This window comes from Odontesthes bonariensis, chromosome 12 (assembly GCF_027942865.1).
Source record: "Odontesthes bonariensis isolate fOdoBon6 chromosome 12, fOdoBon6.hap1, whole genome shotgun sequence".
NCBI classification, from domain to species: domain Eukaryota; kingdom Metazoa; phylum Chordata; class Actinopteri; order Atheriniformes; family Atherinopsidae; genus Odontesthes; species Odontesthes bonariensis.
In genome coordinates, this window is record NC_134517.1 from 13,106,720 (window position 1) to 13,131,672 (window position 24,953).

Sequence of the window (24,953 nt, forward strand, 5' to 3'; positions counted from 1 at the left end):
TTAACAGGTTCGACAAAGGTACCTAATCCTGCCTGCCTCTCAGCTTCGTTCCAACCTCCACAGCGTATGTCACTCCCAGACCGGCCATGACCAGTGCTCCATCGGGCAACTCACCACCACAACCACCATAACTGAGGACCAGGTGAGACAGGAACTCCACAAGCTACATACAGCCAAGGCGGCTGGCCTGGATTGCATCAATCCAAGGGTGCTTAAGAGCTGCGCCGACCAGCTGTGTGGAGTACTGCTGAGGATCTTCAACTTGAGCCTCAGTGTCAGGAAAGTGCTGGTGCTGTGGAAAACATTGTGCCTGGTTCCAGTGCCGAAGAAGGCACGTCCCAGTTCCCCATCAGACTACAGGCCGGTGGCACTCACCTTTCTCTGCATGAAGGCCCTGCAGAGACTAATACTGGGGATCCTCCGTCCCTTGGTCAGGCTGTCACTAGACCCGCTACAGTTCACCTATCAGGCCAAAGTGGGTGTGGATGATGCCATCATCTACCTGCTGTACGGTGTCGACAGTCATCTAGACAAGCCTGGAGGGACTCTGAGAATTATGTTCTTTGATTTCTCCAGTGCTTTTAACACCATTCAACGAGCCTGGCCTGGCAATAAGCTGTATGCTATGGAAGTAGATGCTTACCTAATCTTGTGGGTTATGGACTACCTCACGGAAAAGCCACAGTTTGTGAGGCTACAAGGAGATGTGTCTGATACAATACTGTGCCACACAGGAGCCCCACAATGAACAGTTCTGTCGCAGGGCTGTCATCCATATGCTTGAAGGTGGCCGACATAAATAGACTAAATAAACCGATCAAGAAAGCTGGCTCAGTGATGGGGAAGGAACTCGACTCTTTGGAGTCAGTGGCTGATAAGAGAGTGGTGTCAAGACTCATATTGATCATGGACAACGAGCACCATCCACTCCATGACACTGTGGTAGGACGGAGGAGCACGTTTAGCTACATACTCACAAGCATGGGGTACGCCACTGAACGCCACAGGAAATCCTTACTTTCCACAGCAATAAGACTCTACAACTCTACTGTACATTGTGAGTTATGGTGAACGCAATAATGTGAAATATCCTTACTTGACAATGTGGGCAATTTTATATGAGTGCAATATAAAGTTTTTGTGCATTATAAAATTATTTCTACTGTATTATATGTGCTGTATTATATGTTACATTTAAACTAGAAAAACGTCATAAAAAGTCATACCTAAGGTTGTTCGATATTTTCCGCAGTTCTATATTTTGATAGCCTGTGGTGCCAACTGCATAGTTAAAGACAATCATCTATTTGAGAGCTGAAGCTGGTGTATATACACTGTCAAAATATATTCCATCTATTACAAATATAGGTATCTGTGTAACACCTTACAAACACCTGACTTCAAAATTACTATATTTTTGCTGTCACAACGGCTCTGTAAGAGTGCCATTGGCTCTGTTAGAAGTAGTATCGCTATCACTAAATAGAAGTATTCGCCAAAACAGTAAAAATTAAATCCTACCAAATTCTTAGATGGAAAAATGTGTTACTTTCTTTCTTCTAAAAGTAGCCTCACTGGATAATCATAAACTGGATCATTGCTTTTCAAGGACACCTTGCCACCCGCCACCCACTATCTGAACAGTGAGCAACAGGAAACAACACTACCACTTCTCATAAAATGCGATCTTGTAGCTAAACATGTATCGCACTTAATTTCCCTTCATGAGTGTGTTTGAAACAAGTCAGCTGGCCCCTCCGGCCAGTAAATGGCCATGTTTGATAACGTACCATGTACAGTTGGTGATTCTGGGGTGACATCAATAACCACAGCCTCCACGGAGGCCTGAAGTTGCTGTTGGACACTGGGAAGGTCAGTGAATTCAGACACAGACAGAGCGTAACTGGGGTCGTGGGATATTTTCTGCAGTTCTCTGTTATCAGAGCCTCTGCTTCCAATTGCAAAGGTCAAGACACCCATCTGTTTGAGAGCAGAGGCTGCTGCATCGACACTGTCAAAAGATCTTCCACCACTTAGTAATATTAGGACCTGTGGAACTCCTTCCAGGCGCCTGCTTCCGGCAGAGGCGGTGAAGATGTTATCCCTCAAGTACTGGAGAGCTGCTCCAGTGTTCAGAGGTCTTCCGCCTTTGTGCCTCAAACCTCTGACAGTGTCAAGGATCTCGCCTTTTGTTTTGTACGTGTTCAGATAGAACTGGACAGATGGATCTCTGCTGTACTGAATCACTGAGACACGGTCTTTGTTGTCATCCACACTGAGTGTGTCTACTACTCTTTGGACAAAGTCTCTCATAGCTGGAAAGCCATTTCTAGTACCATCAGATCCATCTAGCAAGAACACGAAATCTCTTCCTGGTGGCTGTCTCACCACTAGGGAACATAAGATGTGGGACATAATTAAATTAATGGAACGAATTTTTGCCATTTTGAAGCAACTTCATGAATGCTGAAAACTATATTTCCAAGTTACTATGTTTGAGCTGGCAGAACTACCAGCAGACCTAAACGTAGTAAAGTCTACTCTAATACAGTTCAAATTGCATCCTACTAAGATGTTTGAAGGTAAAATGTGTTGCTTTCTTACCAGTCACTGTTGGGGTCAATGGCGTGGCCCTTACTAGCACTGTGCTCATTACAGTGGAGAGCTTTTCTTGGACACTGGGGAGGTCAGTGAATTCAGACACAGACAGAGCGTAACTGGGGTCGTGGGATATTTTCTGCAGTTCTCTGTTGTCAGAGCCTCTGCTTCCAATTGCAAATGTCAAGACACCCATCTGTTTGAGAGCAGAGGCTGCTGCATCGACACTGTCAAAAGATCTTCCACCACTTAGTAATATTAGGACCTGTGGAACTCCTTCCAGGCGCCTGCTTCCGGCAGAGGCGGTGAAGACGTTATCCCTCAAGTACTGGAGAGCTGCTCCAGTGTTCAGAGGTCTTCCGCCTTTGTGCCTCAAACCTCTGACAGTGTCAAGGATCTCGCCTTTTGTTATGTACGTGTTCAGATAGAACTGGACAGATGGATCTCTGCTGTACTGAACCACTGAGACACGGTCTTTGTTGTCATCCACACTGAGTGTGTCTACTACTCTTTGGACAAAGTCTCTCATAGCTGGAAAGCCATTTCTAGTACCATCAGATCCATCTAGCAAGAACACGACATCTCTTCCTGGTGGCTGTCTCACCACTATGGAACATAAGATGTGGGACACAATTAAATTCATGGAACAAATTTTTGCCATCTTGAAGCAACTTCATGAATGCTGAAATCTATATTTCCCAAGTTACTATGTTTCTGGGGGCACAACTACTGGCTGACCTAAACGTAGTAAAGTCTATGCTAATACAGTTCAAATTGCATCCTACAAAGATGTTTGAAGGTAAAATGTGTTGCTTTCTTACCAGTCACTGTCGGGGTCAAAGTTGTGGCCCTTACTGGCACTGTGCTCATTACAGTGGAGAGCTGTTCTTGGACACCGGGAAGGTCAGTGAACTCAGTCACTGGCAGAGCGTAACTAGGCTCATATGATAACTTCTGCAGCTCTCTACTGTCAGAGGTCCTTGTTCCAATGCCAAATACAAAGACACCCAGCTGTTTGAGAGCAGATGCTGCTGCATCTACATTGTCGAAAGACCTACCCCCTGTTAGCAGTATCAAGATCTGTGGAACACCTTGCAGGAGCCTGCTCCCCGAGGAGTTTGTAAAGACATTTTCCCTGACGTATTGGAGGGCTGCCCCAGTGTTGAGGGGTCGTCCTCCTCGGTGTCTAAGCCCCCTGACAGTAGCCAAAATATCCTCCTTTGTGTTATATGTGTTCAGATAGAAATGGACCTCTGCGTCTCTGCTGTACTGGACAACCGAGAAACGGTCTTTGTTTTCTCCCACATTGTGTTTCTCTACTACTCTTTCAATAAAATCACGCATGGCGGGAAAGCCATTCCTTGAGCCATCAGAACCATCCAGGAGGAATACAATATCCTTTTTGGCAGTGTCAACTGAGAAAAGAAAGGAGGACAAAAAGTAAAAACCTTTGCTAAAAGTAGCCTCACTGGATAATCATAAACTGGAGCACTGCATTCCAAGTACACCTTGCCACCCGCCACCCACTATCTGAACAGTGAGCAACAGGAAACAACACTACCACTTCTCATAAAATGCGATCTTGTAGCTAAACATGTATCGCACTTAATTTCCCTTCATGAGTGTGTTTGAAACAAGTCAGCTGGCCCCTCCGGCCAGTAAATGGCCATGTTTGATAACGTACCATGTACAGTTGGTGATTCTGGGGTGACATCAATAACCACAGCCTCCACGGAGGACTGAAGTTGCTGTTGGACACTGGGAAGGTCAGTGAATTCAGACACAGACAGAGCGTAACTGGGGTCGTGGGATATTTTCTGCAGTTCTCTGTTATCAGAGCCTCTGCTTCCAATTGCAAAGGTTAAGACACCCATCTGTTTGAGAGCAGAGGCTGCTGCATCGACACTGTCAAAAGATCTTCCACCACTTAGTAATATTAGGATCTGTGGAACTCCTTCCAGGCGCCTGCTTCCGGCAGAGGCGGTGAAGACGTTATCCCTCAAGTACTGGAGAGCTGCTCCAGTGTTCAGAGGTCTTCCGCCTTTGTGCCTCAAACCTCTGACAGTGTCAAGGATCTCGCCTTTTGTTATGTACGTGTTCAGATAGAACTGGACAGATGGATCTCTGCTGTACTGAATCACTGAGACACGGTCTTTGTTGTCATCCACACTGAGTGTGTCCACTACTCTTTGGACAAAGTCTCTCATAGCTGGAAAGCCATTTCTAGTACCATCAGATCCATCTAGCAAGAACACGAAATCTCTTCCTGGTGTCTGTCTCACCACTATGGAACATAAGATGTGGGACATAATTAAATTAATGGAACGAATTTTTGCCATTTTGAAGCAACTTCATGAATGCTGAAAACTATATTTCCAAGTTACTATGTTTAAGCTGGCAGAACTACCGGCAGACCTAAACGTAGTAAAGTCTACTCTAATACAGTTCAAATTGCATCCTACTAAGATGTTTGAAGGTAAAATGTGTTGCTTTCTTACCAGTCACTGTTGGGGTCAATGGCGTGGCCCTTACTAGCACTGTGCTCATTACAGTGGAGAGCTTTTCTTGGACACTGGGGAGGTCAGTGAATTCAGACACAGACAGAGCGTAACTGGGGTCGTGGGATATTTTCTGCAGTTCTCTGTTGTCAGAGCCTCTGCTTCCAATTGCAAATGTCAAGACACCCATCTGTTTGAGAGCAGAGGCTGCTGCATCGACACTGTCAAAAGATCTTCCACCACTTAGTAATATTAGGACCTGTGGAACTCCTTCCAGGCGCCTGCTTCCGGCAGAGGCGGTGAAGACGTTATCCCTCAAGTACTGGAGAGCTGCTCCAGTGTTCAGAGGTCTTCCGCCTTTGTGCCTCAAACCTCTGACAGTGTCAAGGATCTTGCCTTTTGTAATGTACGTGTTCAGATAGAACTGGACAGATGGATCTCTGCTGTACTGAATCACTGAGACACGGTCTTTGTTGTCATCCACACTGAGTGTGTCTACTACTCTTTGGACAAAGTCTCTCATAGCTGGAAAGCCATTTCTAGTACCATCAGATCCATCTAGCAAGAACACGACATCTCTTCCTGGTTGCTGTCTCACCACTAGGGAACATAAGATGTGGGACATAATTAAATTCATGGAACAAATTTTTGCCATCTTGAAGCAACTTCATGAATGCTGAAATCTATATTTCCCAAGTTACTATGTTTCTGGGGGCACATCTACTGGCTGACCTAAACTTAGTAAAGTCTATTCTAATACAGTTCAAATTGCATCCTACCAAGATGTTTGAAGGTAAAATGTGTTGCTTTCTTACCAGTCACTGTCGGGGTCAAAGTTGTGGCCCTTACTGTCACTGTGCTCATTACAGTGGAGAGCTGTTCTTGGACACCGGGAAGGTCAGTGAACTCAGTCACTGGCAGAGCGTAACTAGGCTCATATGATAACTTCTGCAGCTCTCTACTGTCAGAGGTCCTTGTTCCAATGCCAAATATAAAGACACCCAGCTGTTTGAGAGCAGATGCTGCTGCATCTACATTGTCGAAAGACCTACCCCCTGTTAGCAGTATCAAGATCTGTGGAACACCTTGCAGGAGCCTGCTCCCCGAGGAGTTTGTAAAGACATTTTCCCTGACGTATTGGAGGGCTGCCCCAGTGTTGAGGGGTCGTCCTCCTCGGTGTCTAAGCCCCCTGACAGTATCCAAAATATCCTCCTTTGTGTTATATGTGTTCAGATAGAAATGGACCTCTGCGTCTCTGCTGTACTGGACAACCGAGAAACGGTCTTTGTTTTCTCCCACATTGTGTTTCTCTACTACTCTTTCAATAAAATCACGCATGGCGGGAAAGCCATTCCTTGTGCCATCAGAACCATCCAGGAGGAATACAATATCCTTTTTGGCAGTGTCAACTGAGAAAAGAAAGGAGGACAAAAAGTAAAAACCTTTGCTAAAAGTAGCCTCACTGGATAATCATAAACTGGAGCACTGCATTCCAAGTACACCTTGCCACCCGCCACCCACTATCTGCACAGTGAGCAACAGGAAACAACACTACCACTTCTCATAAAATGCAATCTTGGAGCTAAACATGTATCGCACTTAATTTCCCTTCATGAGTGTGTTTAAAACAAGTCAGCTGGCCCCTCCGGCCAGTAAATGGCCATGTTTGATAACGTACCATGAACAGTTGGTGATTCTGGGGTGACATCAATAACCACAGCCTCCACGGAGGCCTGAAGTTGCTGTTGGACACTGGGAAGGTCAGTGAATTCAGACACAGACAGAGCGTAACTGGGGTCGTGGGATATTTTCTGCAGTTCTCTGTTATCAGAGCCTCTGCTTCCAATTGCAAATGTCAAGACACCCATCTGTTTGAGAGCAGAGGCTGCTGCATCGACACTGTCAAAAGATCTTCCACCACTTAGTAATATTAGGACCTGTGGAACTCCTTCCAGGCGCCTGCTTCCGGCAGAGGCGGTGAAGACGTTATCCCTCAAGTACTGGAGAGCTGCTCCAGTGTTCAGAGGTCTTCCGCCATTGTGCCTCAAACCTCTGACAGTATCAAGGATCTCGCCTTTTGTTATGTACGTGTTCAGATAGAACTGGACAGATGGATAACTGCTGTACTGAACCACTGAGACACGGTCTTTGTTGTCATCCACACTGAGTGTGTCTACTACTCTTTGGACAAAGTCTCTCATAGCTGGAAAGCCATTTCTAGTACCATCAGATCCATCTAGCAGGAACACGACATCTCTTCCTGGTGGCTGTCTCACCACTATGGAACATGAGATGTGGGACACAATTAAATTCATGGAAAACATTTTTGCCAACTTCAAGCAACTTCATGAACCCTGATATCTATATTTCCAAGTTTCTATGTTTAAGCTGGCACAACTACTGGCTGACCTAAACTTAGTGAAGTCTATGCTAATACAGTTCAAATTGCATCCTATGTTTGAAGGTAAAATGTGTTGCTTTCTTACCAGTCACTGTTGGGGTCAAAGGCGTAGCCCTTACTGGCACTGTGCTCATTACAATGGAGAGCTGTTCTTGGACACTGGGGAGGTCAGTGAACTCAGTCACTGGCAGAGTGTAACTAGGCTCATATGATAACTTCTGCAGCTCTCTACTGTCAGAGGTCCTTGTTCCAATGCCAAATACAAAGACACCCAGCTGTTTGAGAGCAGATGCTGGGGCATCTACGTTGTCGAAAGACCTTCCCCCTGTTAGCAGTATCAAGATCTGTGGAACACCTTGCAGGAGCCTGCTCCCCGAGGAGTTTGTAAAGACATTTTCCCTGACGTATTGGAGGGCTGCCCCAGTGTTGAGGGGTCGTCCTCCTCGGTGTCTAAGCCCCCTGACAGTATCCAAAATATCCTCCTTTGTGTTATATGTGTTCAGATAGAAATGGACCTCTGCGTCTCTGCTGTACTGGACAACCGAGAAACGGTCTTTGTTTTCTCCCACATTGTGTTTCTCTACTACTCTTTCAATAAAATCACGCATGGCGGGAAAGCCATTCCTTGTGCCATCAGAACCATCCAGGAGGAATACAATATCCTTTTTGGCAGTGTCAACTGAGAAAAGAAAGGAGGACAAAAAGTAAAAACCTTTGCTAAAAGTAGCCTCACTGGATAATCATAAACTGGAGCACTGCATTTCAAGGACACCTTGCCACCCGCCACCCACTATCTGAACAGTGAGCAACAGGAAACAACACTACCACTTCTCATAAAATGCAATCTTATAGCTAAACATGTATCACACTTAATTTCCCTTCAAGAGTGTGTTTGAAACAAGTCAGCTGGCCCCTCCGGCCAGTAAATGGCCATGTTTGATAACGTACCATGTACAGTTGGTGATTCTGGGGTGACATCAATAACCACAGCCTCCACGGAGGCCTGAAGTTGCTGTTGGACACTGGGAAGGTCAGTGAATTCAGACACAGACAGAGCGTAACTGGGGTCGTGGGATATTTTCTGCAGTTCTCTGTTATCAGAGCCTCTGCTTCCAATTGCAAAGGTCAAGACACCCATCTGTTTGAGAGCAGAGGCTGCTGCATCGACACTGTCAAAAGATCTTCCACCACTTAGTAATATTAGGACCTGTGGAACTCCTTCCAGGCGCCTGCTTCCGGCAGAGGCGGTGAAGACGTTATCCCTCAAGTACTGGAGAGCTGCTCCAGTGTTCAGAGGTCTTCCGCCTTTGTGCCTCAAACCTCTGACAGTGTCAAGGATCTCGCCTTTTGTTATGTACGTGTTCAGATAGAACTGGACAGATGGATCTCTGCTGTACTGAACCACTGAGACACGGTCTTTGTTGTCATCCACACTGAGTGTGTCTACTACTCTTTGGACAAAGTCTCTCATAGCTGGAAAGCCATTTCTAGTACCATCAGATCCATCTAGCAAGAACACGACATCTCTTCCTGGTGGCTGTCTCACCACTATGGAACATAAGATGTGGGACACAATTAAATTCACTGAAAACATTTTTGCCAACTTCAAGCAACTTCATGAACCCTGATATCTATATTTCCAAGTTTCTATGTTTAAGCTGGCACAACTACTGGCTGACCTAAACTTAGTAAAGTCTACTCTAATACAGTTCAAATTGCATCCTACCAAGATGTTTGAAGGTAAAATGTGTTGCTTTCTTACCAGTCACTGTTGGGGTCAATGGCGTGGCCCTTACTAGCACTGTGCTCATTACAGTGGAGAGCTTTTCTTGGACACTGGGGAGGTCAGTGAACTCAGTCACTGGCAGAGCGTAACTAGGATCATATGATAACTTCTGCAGCTCTCTACTGTCAGAGGTCCTTGTTCCAATGCCAAATACAAAGACACCCAGCTGTTTGAGAGCAGATGCTGGGGCATCTACGTTGTCGAAAGACCTTCCCCCTGTTAGCAGTATCAAGATCTGTGGAACACCTTGCAGGAGCCTGCTCCCCGAGGAGTTTGTAAAGACATTTTCCCTGACGTATTGGAGGGCTGCCCCAGTGTTGAGGGGTCGTCCTCCTCGGTGTCTAAGCCCCCTGACAGTATCCAAAATATCCTCCTTTGTGTTATATGTGTTCAGATAGAAATGGACCTCTGCGTCTCTGCTGTACTGGACAACCGAGAAACGGTCTTTGTTTTCACCCACATTGTGTTTCTCTACTACTCTTTCAATAAAATCACGCATGGCGGGAAAGCCATTCCTTGAGCCATCAGAACCATCCAGGAGGAATACAATATCCTTTTTGGCAGTGTCAACTGAGAAAAGAAAGGAGGACAAAAAGTAAAAACCTTTGCTAAAAGTAGCCTCACTGGATAATCATAAACTGGAGCACTGCATTTCAAGGACACCTTGCCACCCGCCACCCACTATCTGAACAGTGAGCAACAGGAAACAACACTACCACTTCTCATAAAATGCAATCTTATAGCTAAACATGTATCGCACTTAATTTCCCTTCATGAGTGTGTTTGAAACAAGTCAGCTGGCCCCTCCGGCCAGTAAATGGCCATGTTTGATAACGTACCATGTACAGTTGGTGTTTCTGGGGTGACATCAATAACCACAGCCTCCACGGAGGCCTGAAGTTGCTGTTGGACACTGGGAAGGTCAGTGAATTCAGACACAGACAGAGCGTAACTGGGGTCGTGGGATATTTTTTGCAGTTCTCTGTTGTCAGAGCCTCTGCTTCCAATTGCAAAGGTCAAGACACCCATCTGTTTGAGAGCAGAGGCTGCTGCATCGACACTGTCAAAAGATCTTCCACCACTTAGTAATATTAGGACCTGTGGAACTCCTTCCAGGCGCCTGCTTCCGGCAGAGGCGGTGAAGACGTTATCCCTCAAGTACTGGAGAGCTGCTCCAGTGTTCAGAGGTCTTCCGCCTTTGTGCCTCAAACCTCTGACAGTGTCAAGGATCTCGCCTTTTGTTATGTACGTGTTCAGATAGAACTGGACAGATGGATCTCTGCTGTACTGAACCACTGAGACACGGTCTTTGTTGTCATCCACACTGAGTGTGTCTACTACTCTTTGGACAAAGTCTCTCATAGCTGGAAAGCCATTTCTAGTACCATCAGATCCATCTAGCAAGAACACGACATCTCTTCCTGGTTGCTGTCTCACCACTATGGAACATGAGATGTGGGACACAATTAAATTCACTGAAAACATTTTTGCCAACTTCAAGCAACTTCATGAACCCTGATATCTATATTTCCAAGTTTCTATGTTTAAGCTGGCACAACTACTGGCTGACCTAAACTTAGTAAAGTCTACTCTAATACAGTTCAAATTGCATCCTACCAAGATGTTTGAAGGTAAAATATGTTGCTTTTTTACCAGTCACTGTTGGGGTCAATGGCGTGGCCCTTACTAGCACTGTGCTCATTACAGTGGAGAGCTTTTCTTGGACACTGGGGAGGTCAGTGAACTCAGTCACTGGCAGAGCGTAACTAGGCTCATATGATAACTTCTGCAGCTCTCTACTGTCAGAGGTCCTTGTTCCAATGCCAAATACAAAGACACCCAGCTGTTTGAGAGCAGATGCTGGGGCATCTACGTTGTCGAAAGACCTTCCCCCTGTTAGCAGTATCAAGATCTGTGGAACACCTTGCAGGAGCCTGCTCCCCGAGGAGTTTGTAAAGACATTTTCCCTGACGTATTGGAGGGCTGCCCCAGTGTTGAGGGGTCGTCCTCCTCGGTGTCTAAGCCCCCTGACAGTATCCAAAATATCCTCCTTTGTGTTATATGTGTTCAGATAGAAATGGACCTCTGCGTCTCTGCTGTACTGGACAACCGAGAAACGGTCTTTGTTTTCTCCCACATTGTGTTTCTCTACTACTCTTTCAATAAAATCACGCATGGCGGGAAAGCCATTCCTTGTGCCATCAGAACCATCCAGGAGGAATACAATATCCTTTTTGGCAGTGTCAACTGAGAAAAGAAAGGAGGACAAAAAGTAAAAACCTTTGCTAAAAGTAGCCTCACTGGATAATCATAAACTGGAGCACTGCATTTCAAGGACACCTTGCCACCCGCCACCCACTATCTGAACAGTGAGCAACAGGAAACAACACTACCACTTCTCATAAAATGCAATCTTATAGCTAAACATGTATCGCACTTAATTTCCCTTCATGAGTGTGTTTGAAACAAGTCAGCTGGCCCCTCCGGCCAGTAAATGGCCATGTTTGATAACGTACCATGTACAGTTGGTGATTCTGGGGTGACATCAATAACCACAGCCTCCACGGAGGCCTGAAGTTGCTGTTGGACACTGGGAAGGTCAGTGAATTCAGACACAGACAGAGCGTAACTGGGGTCGTGGGATATTTTTTGCAGTTCTCTGTTATCAGAGCCTCTGCTTCCAATTGCAAAGGTCAAGACACCCATCTGTTTGAGAGCAGAGGCTGCTGCATCGACACTGTCAAAAGATCTTCCACCACTTAGTAATATTAGGACCTGTGGAACTCCTTCCAGGCGCCTGCTTCCGGCAGAGGCGGTGAAGACGTTATCCCTCAAGTACTGGAGAGCTGCTCCAGTGTTCAGAGGTCTTCCGCCTTTGTGCCTCAAACCTCTGACAGTGTCAAGGATCTCGCCTTTTGTTATGTACGTGTTCAGATAGAACTGGACAGATGGATCTCTGCTGTACTGAACCACTGAGACACGGTCTTTGTTGTCATCCACACTGAGTGTGTCTACTACTCTTTGGACAAAGTCTCTCATAGCTGGAAAGCCATTTCTAGTACCATCAGATCCATCTAGCAAGAACACGACATCTCTTCCTGGTTGCTGTCTCACCACTATGGAACATGAGATGTGGGACACAATTAAATTCACTGAAAACATTTTTGCAGACTTCAAGCAACTTCATGAACCCTGATATCTATATTTCCAAGTTTCTATGTTTAAGCTGGCACAACTACTGGCTGACCTAAACTTAGTAAAGTCTACTCTAATACAGTTCAAATTGCATCCTACCAAGATGTTTGAAGGTAAAATATGTTGCTTTCTTACCAGTCACTGTTGGGGTCAATGCCGTGGCCCTTACTAGCACTGTGCTCATTACAGTGGAGAGCTTTTCTTGGACACTGGGGAGGTCAGTGAACTCAGTCACTGGCAGAGCGTAACTAGGCTCATATGATAACTTCTGCAGCTCTCTACTGTCAGAGGTCCTTGTTCCAATGCCAAATACAAAGACACCCAGCTGTTTGAGAGCAGATGCTGGGGCATCTACGTTGTCGAAAGACCTTCCCCCTGTTAGCAGTATCAAGATCTGTGGAACACCTTGCAGGAGCCTGCTCCCCGAGGAGTTTGTAAAGACATTTTCCCTGACGTATTGGAGGGCTGCCCCAGTGTTGAGGGGTCGTCCTCCTCGGTGTCTAAGCCCCCTGACAGTATCCAAAATATCCTCCTTTGTGTTATATGTGTTCAGATAGAAATGGACCTCTGCGTCTCTGCTGTACTGGACAACCGAGAAACGGTCTTTGTTTTCTCCCACATTGTGTTTCTCTACTACTCTTTCAATAAAATCACGCATGGCGGGAAAGCCATTCCTTGTGCCATCAGAACCATCCAGGAGGAATACAATATCCTTTTTGGCAGTGTCAACTGAGAAAAGAAAGGAGGACAAAAAGTGAAAAACCTTTGCTAAAAGTAGCCTCACTGGATAATCATAAACTGGAGCACTGCATTTCAAGGACACCTTGCCACCCGCCACCCACTATCTGAACAGTGAGCAACAGGAAACAACACTACCACTTCTCATAAAATGCAATCTTATAGCTAAACATGTATCACACTTAATTTCCCTTCATGAGTGTGTTTGAAACAAGTCAGCTGGCCCCTCCGGCCAGTAAATGGCCATGTTTGATAACGTACCATGTACAGTTGGTGTTTCTGGGGTGACATCAATAACCACAGCCTCCACGGAGGCCTGAAGTTGCTGTTGGACACTGGGAAGGTCAGTGAATTCAGACACAGACAGAGCGTAACTGGGGTCGTGGGACATTTTTTGCAGTTCTCTGTTGTCAGAGCCTCTGCTTCCAATTGCAAAGGTCAAGACACCCATCTGTTTGAGAGCAGAGGCTGCTGCATCGACACTGTCAAAAGATCTTCCACCACTTAGTAATATTAGGACCTGTGGAACTCCTTCCAGGCGCCTGCTTCCGGCAGAGGCGGTGAAGACGTTATCCCTCAAGTACTGGAGAGCTGCTCCAGTGTTCAGAGGTCTTCCGCCTTTGTGCCTCAAACCTCTGACAGTGTCAAGGATCTCGCCTTTTGTTATGTACGTGTTCAGATAGAACTGGACAGATGGATCTCTGCTGTACTGAACCACTGAGACACGGTCTTTGTTGTCATCCACACTGAGTGTGTCTACTACTCTTTGGACAAAGTCTCTCATAGCTGGAAAGCCATTTCTAGTACCATCAGATCCATCTAGCAAGAACACGACATCTCTTCCTGGTTGCTGTCTCACCACTATGGAACATGAGATGTGGGACACAATTAAATTCACAGAAAACATTTTTGCCAACTTCAAGCAACTTCATGAACCCTGATATCTATATTTCCAAGTTTCTATGTTTAAGCTGGCACAACTACTGGCTGACCTAAACTTAGTAAAGTCTACTCTAATACAGTTCAAATTGCATCCTACCAAGATGTTTGAAGGTAAAATATGTTGCTTTCTTACCAGTCACTGTTGGGGTCAATGGCGTGGCCCTTACTAGCACTGTGCTCATTACAGTGGAGAGCTTTTCTTGGACACTGGGGAGGTCAGTGAACTCAGTCACTGGCAGAGCGTAACTAGGCTCATATGATAACTTCTGCAGCTCTCTACTGTCAGAGGTCCTTGTTCCAATGCCAAATACAAAGACACCCAGCTGTTTGAGAGCAGATGCTGGGGCATCTACGTTGTCGAAAGACCTTCCCCCTGTTAGCAGTATCAAGATCTGTGGAACACCTTGCAGGAGCCTGCTCCCCGAGGAGTTTGTAAAGACATTTTCCCTGACGTATTGGAGGGCTGCCCCAGTGTTGAGGGGTCGTCCTCCTCGGTGTCTAAGCCCCCTGACAGTATCCAAAATATCCTCCTTTGTGTTATATGTGTTCAGATAGAAATGGACCTCTGCGTCTCTGCTGTACTGGACAACCGAGAAACGGTCTTTGTTTTCTCCCACATTGTGTTTCTCTACTACTCTTTCAATAAAATCACGCATGGCGGGAAAGCCATTCCTTGTGCCATCAGAACCATCCAGGAGGAATACAATATCCTTTTTGGCAGTGTCAACTGAGAAAAGAAAGGAGGACAAAAAGTAAAAACCTTTGCTAAAAGTAGCCTCACTGGATAATCATAAACTGGAGCACTGCATTTCAAGGACACCTTGCCACCCGCCACCCACTATCTGAACAGTGAGCAACAGGAAACAACACTACCACTTCTCATAAAATGCAATCTTATAGCTAAACATGTATCGCACTTAATTTCCCTTCATGAGTGTGTTTGAAACAAGTCAGCTGGCCCCTCCGGCCAGTAAATGGCCATGTTTGATAACGTACCATGCACAGTTGGTGATTCTGGGGTGACATCAATAACCACAGCCTCCACGGAGGCCTGAAGTTGCTGTTGGACACTGGGAAGGTCAGTGAATTCAGACACAGACAGAGCGTAACTGGGGTCGTGGGATATTTTCTGCAGTTCTCTGTTATCAGAGCCTCTGCTTCCAATTGCAAAGGTCAAGACACCCATCTGTTTGAGAGCAGAGGCTGCTGCATCGACACTGTCAAAAGATCTTCCACCACTTAGTAATATTAGGACCTGTGGAACTCCTTCCAGGCGCCTGCTTCCGGCAGAGGCGGTGAAGACGTTATCCCTCAAGTACTGGAGAGCTGCTCCAGTGTTCAGAGGTCTTCCGCCTTTGTGCCTCAAACCTCTGACAGTGTCAAGGATCTCGCCTTTTGTTATGTACGTGTTCAGATAGAACTGGACAGATGGATCTCTGCTGTACTGAACCACTGAGACACGGTCTTTGTTGTCATCCACACTGAGTGTGTCTACTACTCTTTGGACAAAGTCTCTCATAGCTGGAAAGCCATTTCTAGTACCATCAGATCCATCTAGCAAGAACACGACATCTCTTCCTGGTTGCTGTCTCACCACTATGGAACATAACATGTGGGACACAATTAAATTCACTGAAAACATTTTTGCCAACTTCAAGCAACTTCATGAACCCTGATATCTATATTTCCAAGTTTCTATGTTTAAGCTGGCACAACTACTGGCTGACCTAAACTTAGTAAAGTCTACTCTAATACAGTTCAAATTGCATCCTACCAAGATGTTTGAAGGTAAAATATGTTGCTTTCTTACCAGTCACTGTTGGGGTCAATGGCGTGGCCCTTACTAGCACTGTGCTCATTACAGTGGAGAGCTTTTCTTGGACACTGGGGAGGTCAGTGAACTCAGTCACTGGCAGAGCGTAACTAGGCTCATATGATAACTTCTGCAGCTCTCTACTGTCAGAGGTCCTTGTTCCAATGCCAAATACAAAGACACCCAGCTGTTTGAGAGCAGATGCTGGGGCATCTACGTTGTCGAAAGACCTTCCCCCTGTTAGCAGTATCAAGATCTGTGGAACACCTTGCAGGAGCCTGCTCCCCGAGGAGTTTGTAAAGACATTTCCCCTGACGTATTGGAGGGCTGCCCCAGTGTTGAGGGGTCGTCCTCCTCGGTGTCTAAGCCCCCTGACAGTATCCAAAATATCCTCCTTTGTGTTATATGTGTTCAGATAGAAATGGACCTCTGCGTCTCTGCTGTACTGGACAACCGAGAAACGGTCTTTGTTTTCTCCCACATTGTGTTTCTCTACTACTCTTTCAATAAAATCACGCATGGCGGGAAAGCCATTCCTTGTGCCATCAGAACCATCCAGGAGGAATACAATATCCTTTTTGGCAGTGTCAACTGAGAAAAGAAAGGAGGACAAAAAGTAAAAACCTCTGCTAAAAGTAGCCTCACTGGATAATTATAAACAGGTGCACTGCATTTCAAGGACACCTTGCCACCCACTATCTGCACAGTGAGCAACAGGAAACAACACTACCACTTCTCATAAAATGCAATCTTGGAGGTAAACATATATCGCACTTAATTTCCCTTCTTGAGTGTGTTTGAATCATTTCAGCTGGCCCCTCCGGCCAGTAAATGGCCATGTTTGATAACGTACCATGTACAGTTGGTGATTCTGGGGTGACATCAATAACCACAGCCTCCACGGAGGCCTGAAGTTGCTGTTGGACACTGGGAAGGTCAGTGAATTCAGACACAGACAGAGCGTAACTGGGGTCGTGGGATATTTTCTGCAGTTCTCTGTTATCAGAGCCTCTGCTTCCAATTGCAAAGGTCAAGACACCCATCTGTTTGAGAGCAGAGGCTGCCGCATCGACACTGTCAAAAGATCTTCCACCACTTAGTAATATTAGGACCTGTGGAACTCCTTCCAGGCGCCTGCTTCCGGCAGAGGCGGTGAAGACGTTATCCCTCAAGTACTGGAGAGCTGCTCCAGTGTTCAGAGGTCTTCCGCCTTTGTGCCTCAAACCTCTGACAGTGTCAAGGATCTCGCCTTTTGTTATGTACGTGTTCAGATAGAACTGGACAGATGGATCTCTGCTGTACTGAACCACTGAGACACGGTCTTTGTTGTCATCCACACTGAGTGTGTCTACTACTCTTTGGACAAAGTCTCTCATAGCTGGAAAGCCATTTCTAGTACCATCAGATCCATCTAGCAAGAACACGACATCTCTTCCTGGTGGCTGTCTCACCACTATGGAACATGAGATGTGGGACACAATTAAATTCACGGAAAACATTTTTGCAATCTTCAAGCAACTTCATGAACCTTGATATCTATATTTCCATGTTTCTTTTTTTAAGCTGGCACAACTACTGGCTGACCTAAATTTAGTAAAGTCTACTCTAATACAGTTCAAATTGCATCCTACCAAGATGTTTGAAGGTAAAATGTGTTGCTTTCTTACCAGTCACTGTTGGGGTCAAAGGCGTGGCCCTTACTAGAACTGTGCTCATTACAGTGGAGAGCTGTTCTTGGACACTGGGGAGGTCAGTGAACTCAGTCACTGGCAGAGCGTAACTAGGCTCATATGATAACTTCTGCAGCTCTCTACTGTCAGAGGTCCTTGTTCCAATGCCAAATACAAAGACACCCAGCTGTTTGAGAGCAGATGCTGGGGCATCTACGTTGTCGAAAGACCTTCCCCCTGTTAGCAGTATCAAGATCTGTGGAACACCTTGCAGGAGCCTGCTCCCCGAGGAGTTTGTAAAGACATTTTCCCTGACGTATTGGAGGGCTGCCCCAGTGTTGAGGGGTCGTCCTCCTCGGTGTCTAAGCCCCATGACAGCATCCACAATATCCTCTGTTTTGCTATATGTGTTCAGATAGAAATGGACCTCTGCGTCTCTGCTGTACTGGACAACCGAGAAACGGTCTTTGTTTTCTCCCACATTGTGTTTCTCTACTACACTTTCAACAAAATCACGCATGGCGGGAAAGCCATTCCTTGTGCCATCAGAACCATCCAGGAGGAATACAATATCCTTTTTGGCAGTGTCAACTGAGAAAAGGAAGGAGGACAAAAAGTAAAAACCTTTGCTAAAAGTAGCCTCACTGGATAATCATAAACTGGAGCACTGCATTTCAAGGACACCTTGCCACCCGCCACCCACTATCTGAACAGTGAGCAACAGGAAACAACACTACCACTTCTCATAAAATGCAATCTTATAGCTAAACATGTATCGCACTTAATTTCCCTTCATGAGTGTGTTTGAAACAAGTCAGCTGGCCCCTCCGGCCAGTAAATGGCCATGTTTGATAACGTACCATGTACAGTTGGTGATTCTGGGGTGACATCAATAACCACAGCCTCCACGGAGGCCTGAAGTTGCTGTTGGACACTGGGAAGGTCAGTGAATTCAGATACAGACAGAGCGTAACTGGGGTCGTGGGATATTTTCTGCAGTTCTCTGTTATCAGAGCCTCTGCTTCCAATTGCAAAGGTCAAGACACCCATCTGTTTGAGAGCAGAGGCTGCTGCATCGACACTGTCAAAAGATCTTCCACCACTTAGTAATATTAGGACCTGTGGAACTCCTTCCAGGCGCCTGCTTCCGGCAGAGGCGGTGAAGACGTTATCCCTCAAGTACTGGAGAGCTGCTCCAGTGTTCAGAGGTCTTCCGCCTTTGTGCCTCAAACCTCTGACAGTGTCAAGGATCTCGCCTTTTGTTATGTACGTGTTCAGATAGAACTGGACAGATGGATCTCTGCTGTACTGAACCACTGAGACACGGTCTTTGTTGTCATCCACACTGAGTGTGTCTACTACTCTTTGGACAAAGTCTCTCATTGCTGGAAAGCCATTTCTAGTACCATCAGATCCATCTAGCAAGAACACGACATCTCTTCCTGGTGGCTGTCTCACCACTATGGAACATAAGATGTGGGACACAATTAAATTCACAGAAAACATTTTTGCCAACTTCAAGCAACTTCATGAACCCTGATATCTATATTTCCAAGTTTCTATGTTTAAGCTGGCACAACTACTGGCTGACCTAAACTTAGTAAAGTCTACTCTACTACAGTTCAAATTGCATCCTACCAACATGTTTGAAGGTAAAATGTGTTGCTTTCTTACCAGTCACTGTTGGGGTCAATGGCGTGGCCCTTACTAGCACTGTGCTCATTACAGTGGAGAGCTTTTCTTGGACACTGGGGAGGTCAGTGAACTCAGTCACTGGCAGAGCGTAACTAGGCTCATATGATAACTTCTGCAGCTCTCTACTGTCAGAGGTCCTTGTTCCAATGCCAAATACAAAGACACCCAGCTGTTTGAGAGCAGATGCTGGGGCATCTACGTTGTCGAAAGACCTTCCCCCTGTTAGCAGTATCAAGATCTGTGGAACACCTTGCAGGAGCCTGCTCCCCGAGGAGTTTGTAAAGACATTTTCCCTGACGTATTGGAGGGCTGCCCCAGTGTTGAGGGGTCGTCCTCCTCGGTGTCTAAGCCCCCTGACAGTATCCAAAATATCCTCCTTTGTGTTATATGTGTTCAGATAGAAATGGACCTCTGCGTCTCTGCTGTACTGGACAACCGAGAAACGGTCTTTGTTTTCTCCCACATTGTGTTTCTCTACTACTCTTTCAATAAAATCACGCATGGCGGGAAAGCCATTCCTTGTGTCATCAGAACCATCCAGGAGGAATACAATATCCTTTTTGGCAGTGTCAACTGAGAAAAGAAAGGAGGACAAAAAGTAAAAACCTTTGCTAAAAGTAGCCTCACTGGATAATCATAAACTGGAGCACTGCATTTCAAGGACACCTTGCCACCCGCCACCCACTATCTGAACAGTGAGCAACAGGAAACAACACTACCACTTCTCATAAAATGCAATCTTATAGCTAAACATGTATCGCACTTAATTTCCCTTCATGAGTGTGTTTGAAACAAGTCAGCTGGCCCCTCCGGCCAGTAAATAGCCATGTTTGATAACGTACCATGTACAGTTGGTGATTCTGGGGTGACATCAATAACCACAGCCTTCACGGAGGCCTGAAGTTGCTGTTGGACACTGGGAAGGTCAGTGAATTCAGACACAGACAGAGCGTAACTGGGGTCGTGGGATATCTTCTGCAGTTCTCTGTTGTCAGAGCCTCTGCTTCCAATTGCAAAGGTCAAGATACCCATCTGTTTGAGAGCAGAGGCTGCTGCATCGACACTGTCAAAAGATCTTCCACCACTTAGTAATATTAGGACCTGTGGAACTCCTTCCAGGCGCCTGCTTCCGGCAGAGGCGGTGAAGACGTTATCCCTCAAGTACTGGAGAGCTGCTCCAGTGTTCAGAGGTCTTCCGCCTTTGTGCCTCAAACCTCTGACAGTGTCAAGGATCTCGCCTTTTGTTATGTACGTGTTCAGATAGAACTGGACAGATGGATCTCTGCTGTACTGAACCACTGAGACACGGTCTTTGTTGTCATCCACACTGAGTGTGTCTACTACTCTTTGGACAAAGTCTCTCATAGCTGGAAAGCCATTTCTAGTACCATCAGATCCATCTAGCAAGAACACGACATCTCTTCCTGGTGGCTGTCTCACCACTATGGAACATAAGATGTGGGACACAATTAAATTCACTGAAAACATTTTTGCCAACTTCAAGCAACTTCATGAACCCTGATATCTATATTTCCAAGTTTCTATGTTTAAGCTGGCACAACTACTGGCTGACCTAAACTTAGTAAAGTCTACTCTAATACAGTTCAAATTGCATCCTACCAACATGTTTGAAGGTAAAATATGTTGCTTTCTTACCAGTCACTGTTGGGGTCAAAGGCGTGGCCCTTACTAGCACTGTGCTCATTACAGTGGAGAGCTGTTCTTGGACACTGGGGAGGTCAGTGAACTCAGTCACTGGCAGAGCGTAACTAGGCTCATATGATAACTTCTGCAGCTCTCTACTGTCAGAGGTCCTTGTTCCAATGCCAAATACAAAGACACCCAGCTGTTTGAGAGCAGATGCTGGGGCATCTACGTTGTCGAAAGACCTTCCCCCTGTTAGCAGTATCAAGATCTGTGGAACACCTTGCAGGAGCCTGCTCCCCGAGGAGTTTGTAAAGACATTTTCCCTGACGTATTGGAGGGCTGCCCCAGTGTTGAGGGGTCGTCCTCCTCGGTGTCTAAGCCCCCTGACAGCATCCACAATATCCTCTGTTTTGCTATATGTGTTCAGATAGAAATGGACCTCTGTTTCTCTGCTGTACTGGACAACCGAGAAACGGTCTTTGTTTTCTCCCACATTGTGTTTCTCTACTACACTTTCAACAAAATCACGCATGGCGGGAAAGCCATTCCTTGTGCCATCAGAACCATCCAGGAGGAATACAATATCCTTTTTGGCAGTGTCAACTGAGAAAAGAAAGGAGGACAAAAAGTAAAAACCTTTGCTAAAAGTAGCCTCACTGGATAATCATAAACTGGAGCACTGCATTTCAAGGACACCTTGCCACCCACTATCTGCACAGTGAGCAACAGGAAACAACACTACCACTTCTCATAAAATGCAATCTTGGAGGTAAACATATATCGCACTTAATTTCCCTTCTTGAGTGTGTTTGAATCATTTCAGCTGGCCCCTCCGGCCAGTAAATGGCCATGTTTGATAACGTACCATGTACAGTTGGTGATTCTGGGGTGACATCAATAACCACAGCCTCCACGGAGGCCTGAAGTTGCTGTTGGACACTGGGAAGGTCAGTGAATTCAGACACAGACAGAGCGTAACTGGGGTCGTGGGATATTTTCTGCAGTTCTCTGTTGTCAGAGCCTCTGCTTCCAATTGCAAAGGTCAAGACACCCATCTGTTTGAGAGCAGAGGCTGCTGCATCGACACTGTCAAAAGATCTTCCACCACTTAGTAATATTAGGACCTGTGGAACTCCTTCCAGGCGCCTGCTTCCGGCAGAGGCGGTGAAGACGTTATCCCTCAAGTACTGGAGAGCTGCTCCAGTGTTCAGAGGTCTTCCGCCTTTGTGCCTCAAACCTCTGACAGTGTCAAGGATCTCGCCTTTTGTTATGTACGTGTTCAGATAGAACTGGACAGATGGATCTCTGCTGTACTGAACCACTGAGACACGGTCTTTGTTGTCATCCACACTGAGTGTGTCTACTACTCTTTGGACAAAGTCTCTCATAGCTGGAAAGCCATTTCTAGTACCATCAGATCCATCTAGCAAGAACACGACATCTCTTCCTGGTGGCTGTCTCACCACTATGGAACATGAGATGTGGGACACAATTAAATTCACGGAAAACATTTTTGCAATCTTCAAGCAACTTCATGAACCTTGATATCTATATTTAAATGTTTCTTTTTTTAAGCTGGCACAACTACTGGCTGACCTAAACTTAGTAAAGTCTACTCTAATATAGTTCAAATTGCATCCTACCAAGATGTTTGAAGGTAAAATGTGTTGCTTTCTTACCAGTCACTGTTGGGGTCAAAGGCGTGGCCCTTACTGGCACTGTGCTCATTACAGTGGAGAGCTGTTCTTGGACACTGGGGAGGTCAGTGAACTCAGTCACTGGCAGAGCGTAACTAGGATCATATGATAACTTCTGCAGCTCTCTACTGTCAGAGGTCCTTGTTCCAATGCCAAATACAAAGACACCCAGCTGTTTGAGAGCAGATGCTGGGGCATCTACGTTGTCGAAAGACCTTCCCCCTGTTAGCAGTATCAAGATCTGTGGAACACCTTGTAGGAGCCTGCTCCCCGAGGAGTTTGTAAAGACATTTTCCCTGACGTATTGGAGGGCTGCCCCAGTGTTGAGGGGTCGTCCTCCTCGGTGTCTAAGCCCCCTGACAGTATCCAAAATATCCTCCTTTGTGTTATATGTGTTCAGATAGAAATGGACCTCTGCGTCTCTGCTGTACTGGACAACCGAGAAACGGTCTTTGTTTTCTCCCACATTGTGTTTCTCTACTACTCTTTCAATAAAATCACGCATGGCGGGAAAGCCATTCCTTGTGCCATCAGAACCATCCAGGAGGAATACAATATCCTTTTTGGCAGTGTCAACTGAGAAAAGAAAGGAGGACAAAAAGTAAAAACCTTTGCTAAAAGTAGCCTCACTGGATAATCATAAACTGGAGCACTGCATTTCAAGGACACCTTGCCACCCGCCACCCACTATCTGAACAGTGAGCAACAGGAAACAACACTACCACTTCTCATAAAATGCAATCTTATAGCTAAACATGTATCGCACTTAATTTCCCTTCATGAGTGTGTTTGAAACAAGTCAGCTGGCCCCTCCGGCCAGTAAATGGCCATGTTTGATAACGTACCATGTACAGTTGGTGATTCTGGGGTGACATCAATAACCACAGCCTCCACGGAGGCCTGAAGTTGCTGTTGGACACTGGGAAGGTCAGTGAATTCAGACACAGACAGAGCGTAACTGGGGTCGTGGGATATTTTTTGCAGTTCTCTGTTATCAGAGCCTCTGCTTCCAATTGCAAAGGTCAAGACACCCATCTGTTTGAGAGCAGAGGCTGCTGCATCGACACTGTCAAAAGATCTTCCACCACTTAGTAATATTAGGACCTGTGGAACTCCTTCCAGGCGCCTGCTTCCGGCAGAGGCGGTGAAGACGTTATCCCTCAAGTACTGGAGAGCTGCTCCAGTGTTCAGAGGTCTTCCGCCTTTGTGCCTCAAACCTCTGACAGTGTCAAGGATCTCGCCTTTTGTTATGTACGTGTTCAGATAGAACTGGACAGATGGATCTCTGCTGTACTGAACCACTGAGACACGGTCTTTGTTGTCATCCACACTGAGTGTGTCTACTACTCTTTGGACAAAGTCTCTCATAGCTGGAAAGCCATTTCTAGTACCATCAGATCCATCTAGCAAGAACACGACATCTCTTCCTGGTGGCTGTCTCACCACTATGGAACATAAGATGTGGGACACAATTAAATTCACAGAAAACATTTTTGCCAACTTCAAGCAACTTCATGAACCCTGATATCTATATTTCCAAGTTTCTATGTTTAAGCTGGCACAACTACTGGCTGACCTAAACTTAGTAAAGTCTACTCTAATACAGTTCAAATTGCATCCTACCAAGATGTTTGAAGGTAAAATGTGTTGCTTTCTTACCAGTCACTGTTGGGGTCAATGGCGTGGCCCTTACTAGCACTGTGCTCATTACAGTGGAGAGCTTTTCTTGGACACTGGGGAGGTCAGTGAACTCAGTCACTGGCAGAGCGTAACTAGGCTCATATGATAACTTCTGCAGCTCTCTACTGTCAGAGGTCCTTGTTCCAATGCCAAATACAAAGACACCCAGCTGTTTGAGAGCAGATGCTGGGGCATCTACGTTGTCGAAAGACCTTCCCCCTGTTAGCAGTATCAAGATCTGTGGAACACCTTGCAGGAGCCTGCTCCCCGAGGAGTTTGTAAAGACATTTTCCCTGACGTATTGGAGGGCTGCCCCAGTGTTGAGGGGTCGTCCTCCTCGGTGTCTAAGCCCCCTGACAGTATCCAAAATATCCTCCTTTGTGTTATATGTGTTCAGATAGAAATGGACCTCTGCGTCTCTGCTGTACTGGACAACCGAGAAACGGTCTTTGTTTTCTCCCACATTGTGTTTCTCTACTACTCTTTCAATAAAATCACGCATGGCGGGAAAGCCATTCCTTGTGCCATCAGAACCATCCAGGAGGAATACAATATCCTTTTTGGCAGTGTCAACTGAGAAAAGAAAGGAGGAC

General features: G+C 46.0%; 2 protein-coding genes across 5 annotated transcripts in view; both read right to left on the reverse strand.

Moving 5' to 3' along the window:
* The window catches only part of LOC142396416 (collagen alpha-3(VI) chain-like), a 98,847-nt gene that overhangs the window by 23,823 nt on the left and 50,071 nt on the right, over window positions 1-24,953 (reverse strand). The window lies entirely within an intron of this gene.
* On the reverse strand, window positions 1,723-5,619 carry LOC142396289 (collagen alpha-3(VI) chain-like). Its single transcript, XM_075478848.1, has 5 exons — window positions 5,097-5,619; window positions 4,283-4,882; window positions 3,420-4,013; window positions 2,605-3,204; window positions 1,723-2,390 (listed from the first exon to the last, which is right to left on the reverse strand). Exons 1-5 carry the CDS (start codon window positions 5,617-5,619, stop codon window positions 1,723-1,725), a joined length of 2,985 nt encoding a protein of 994 aa, XP_075334963.1.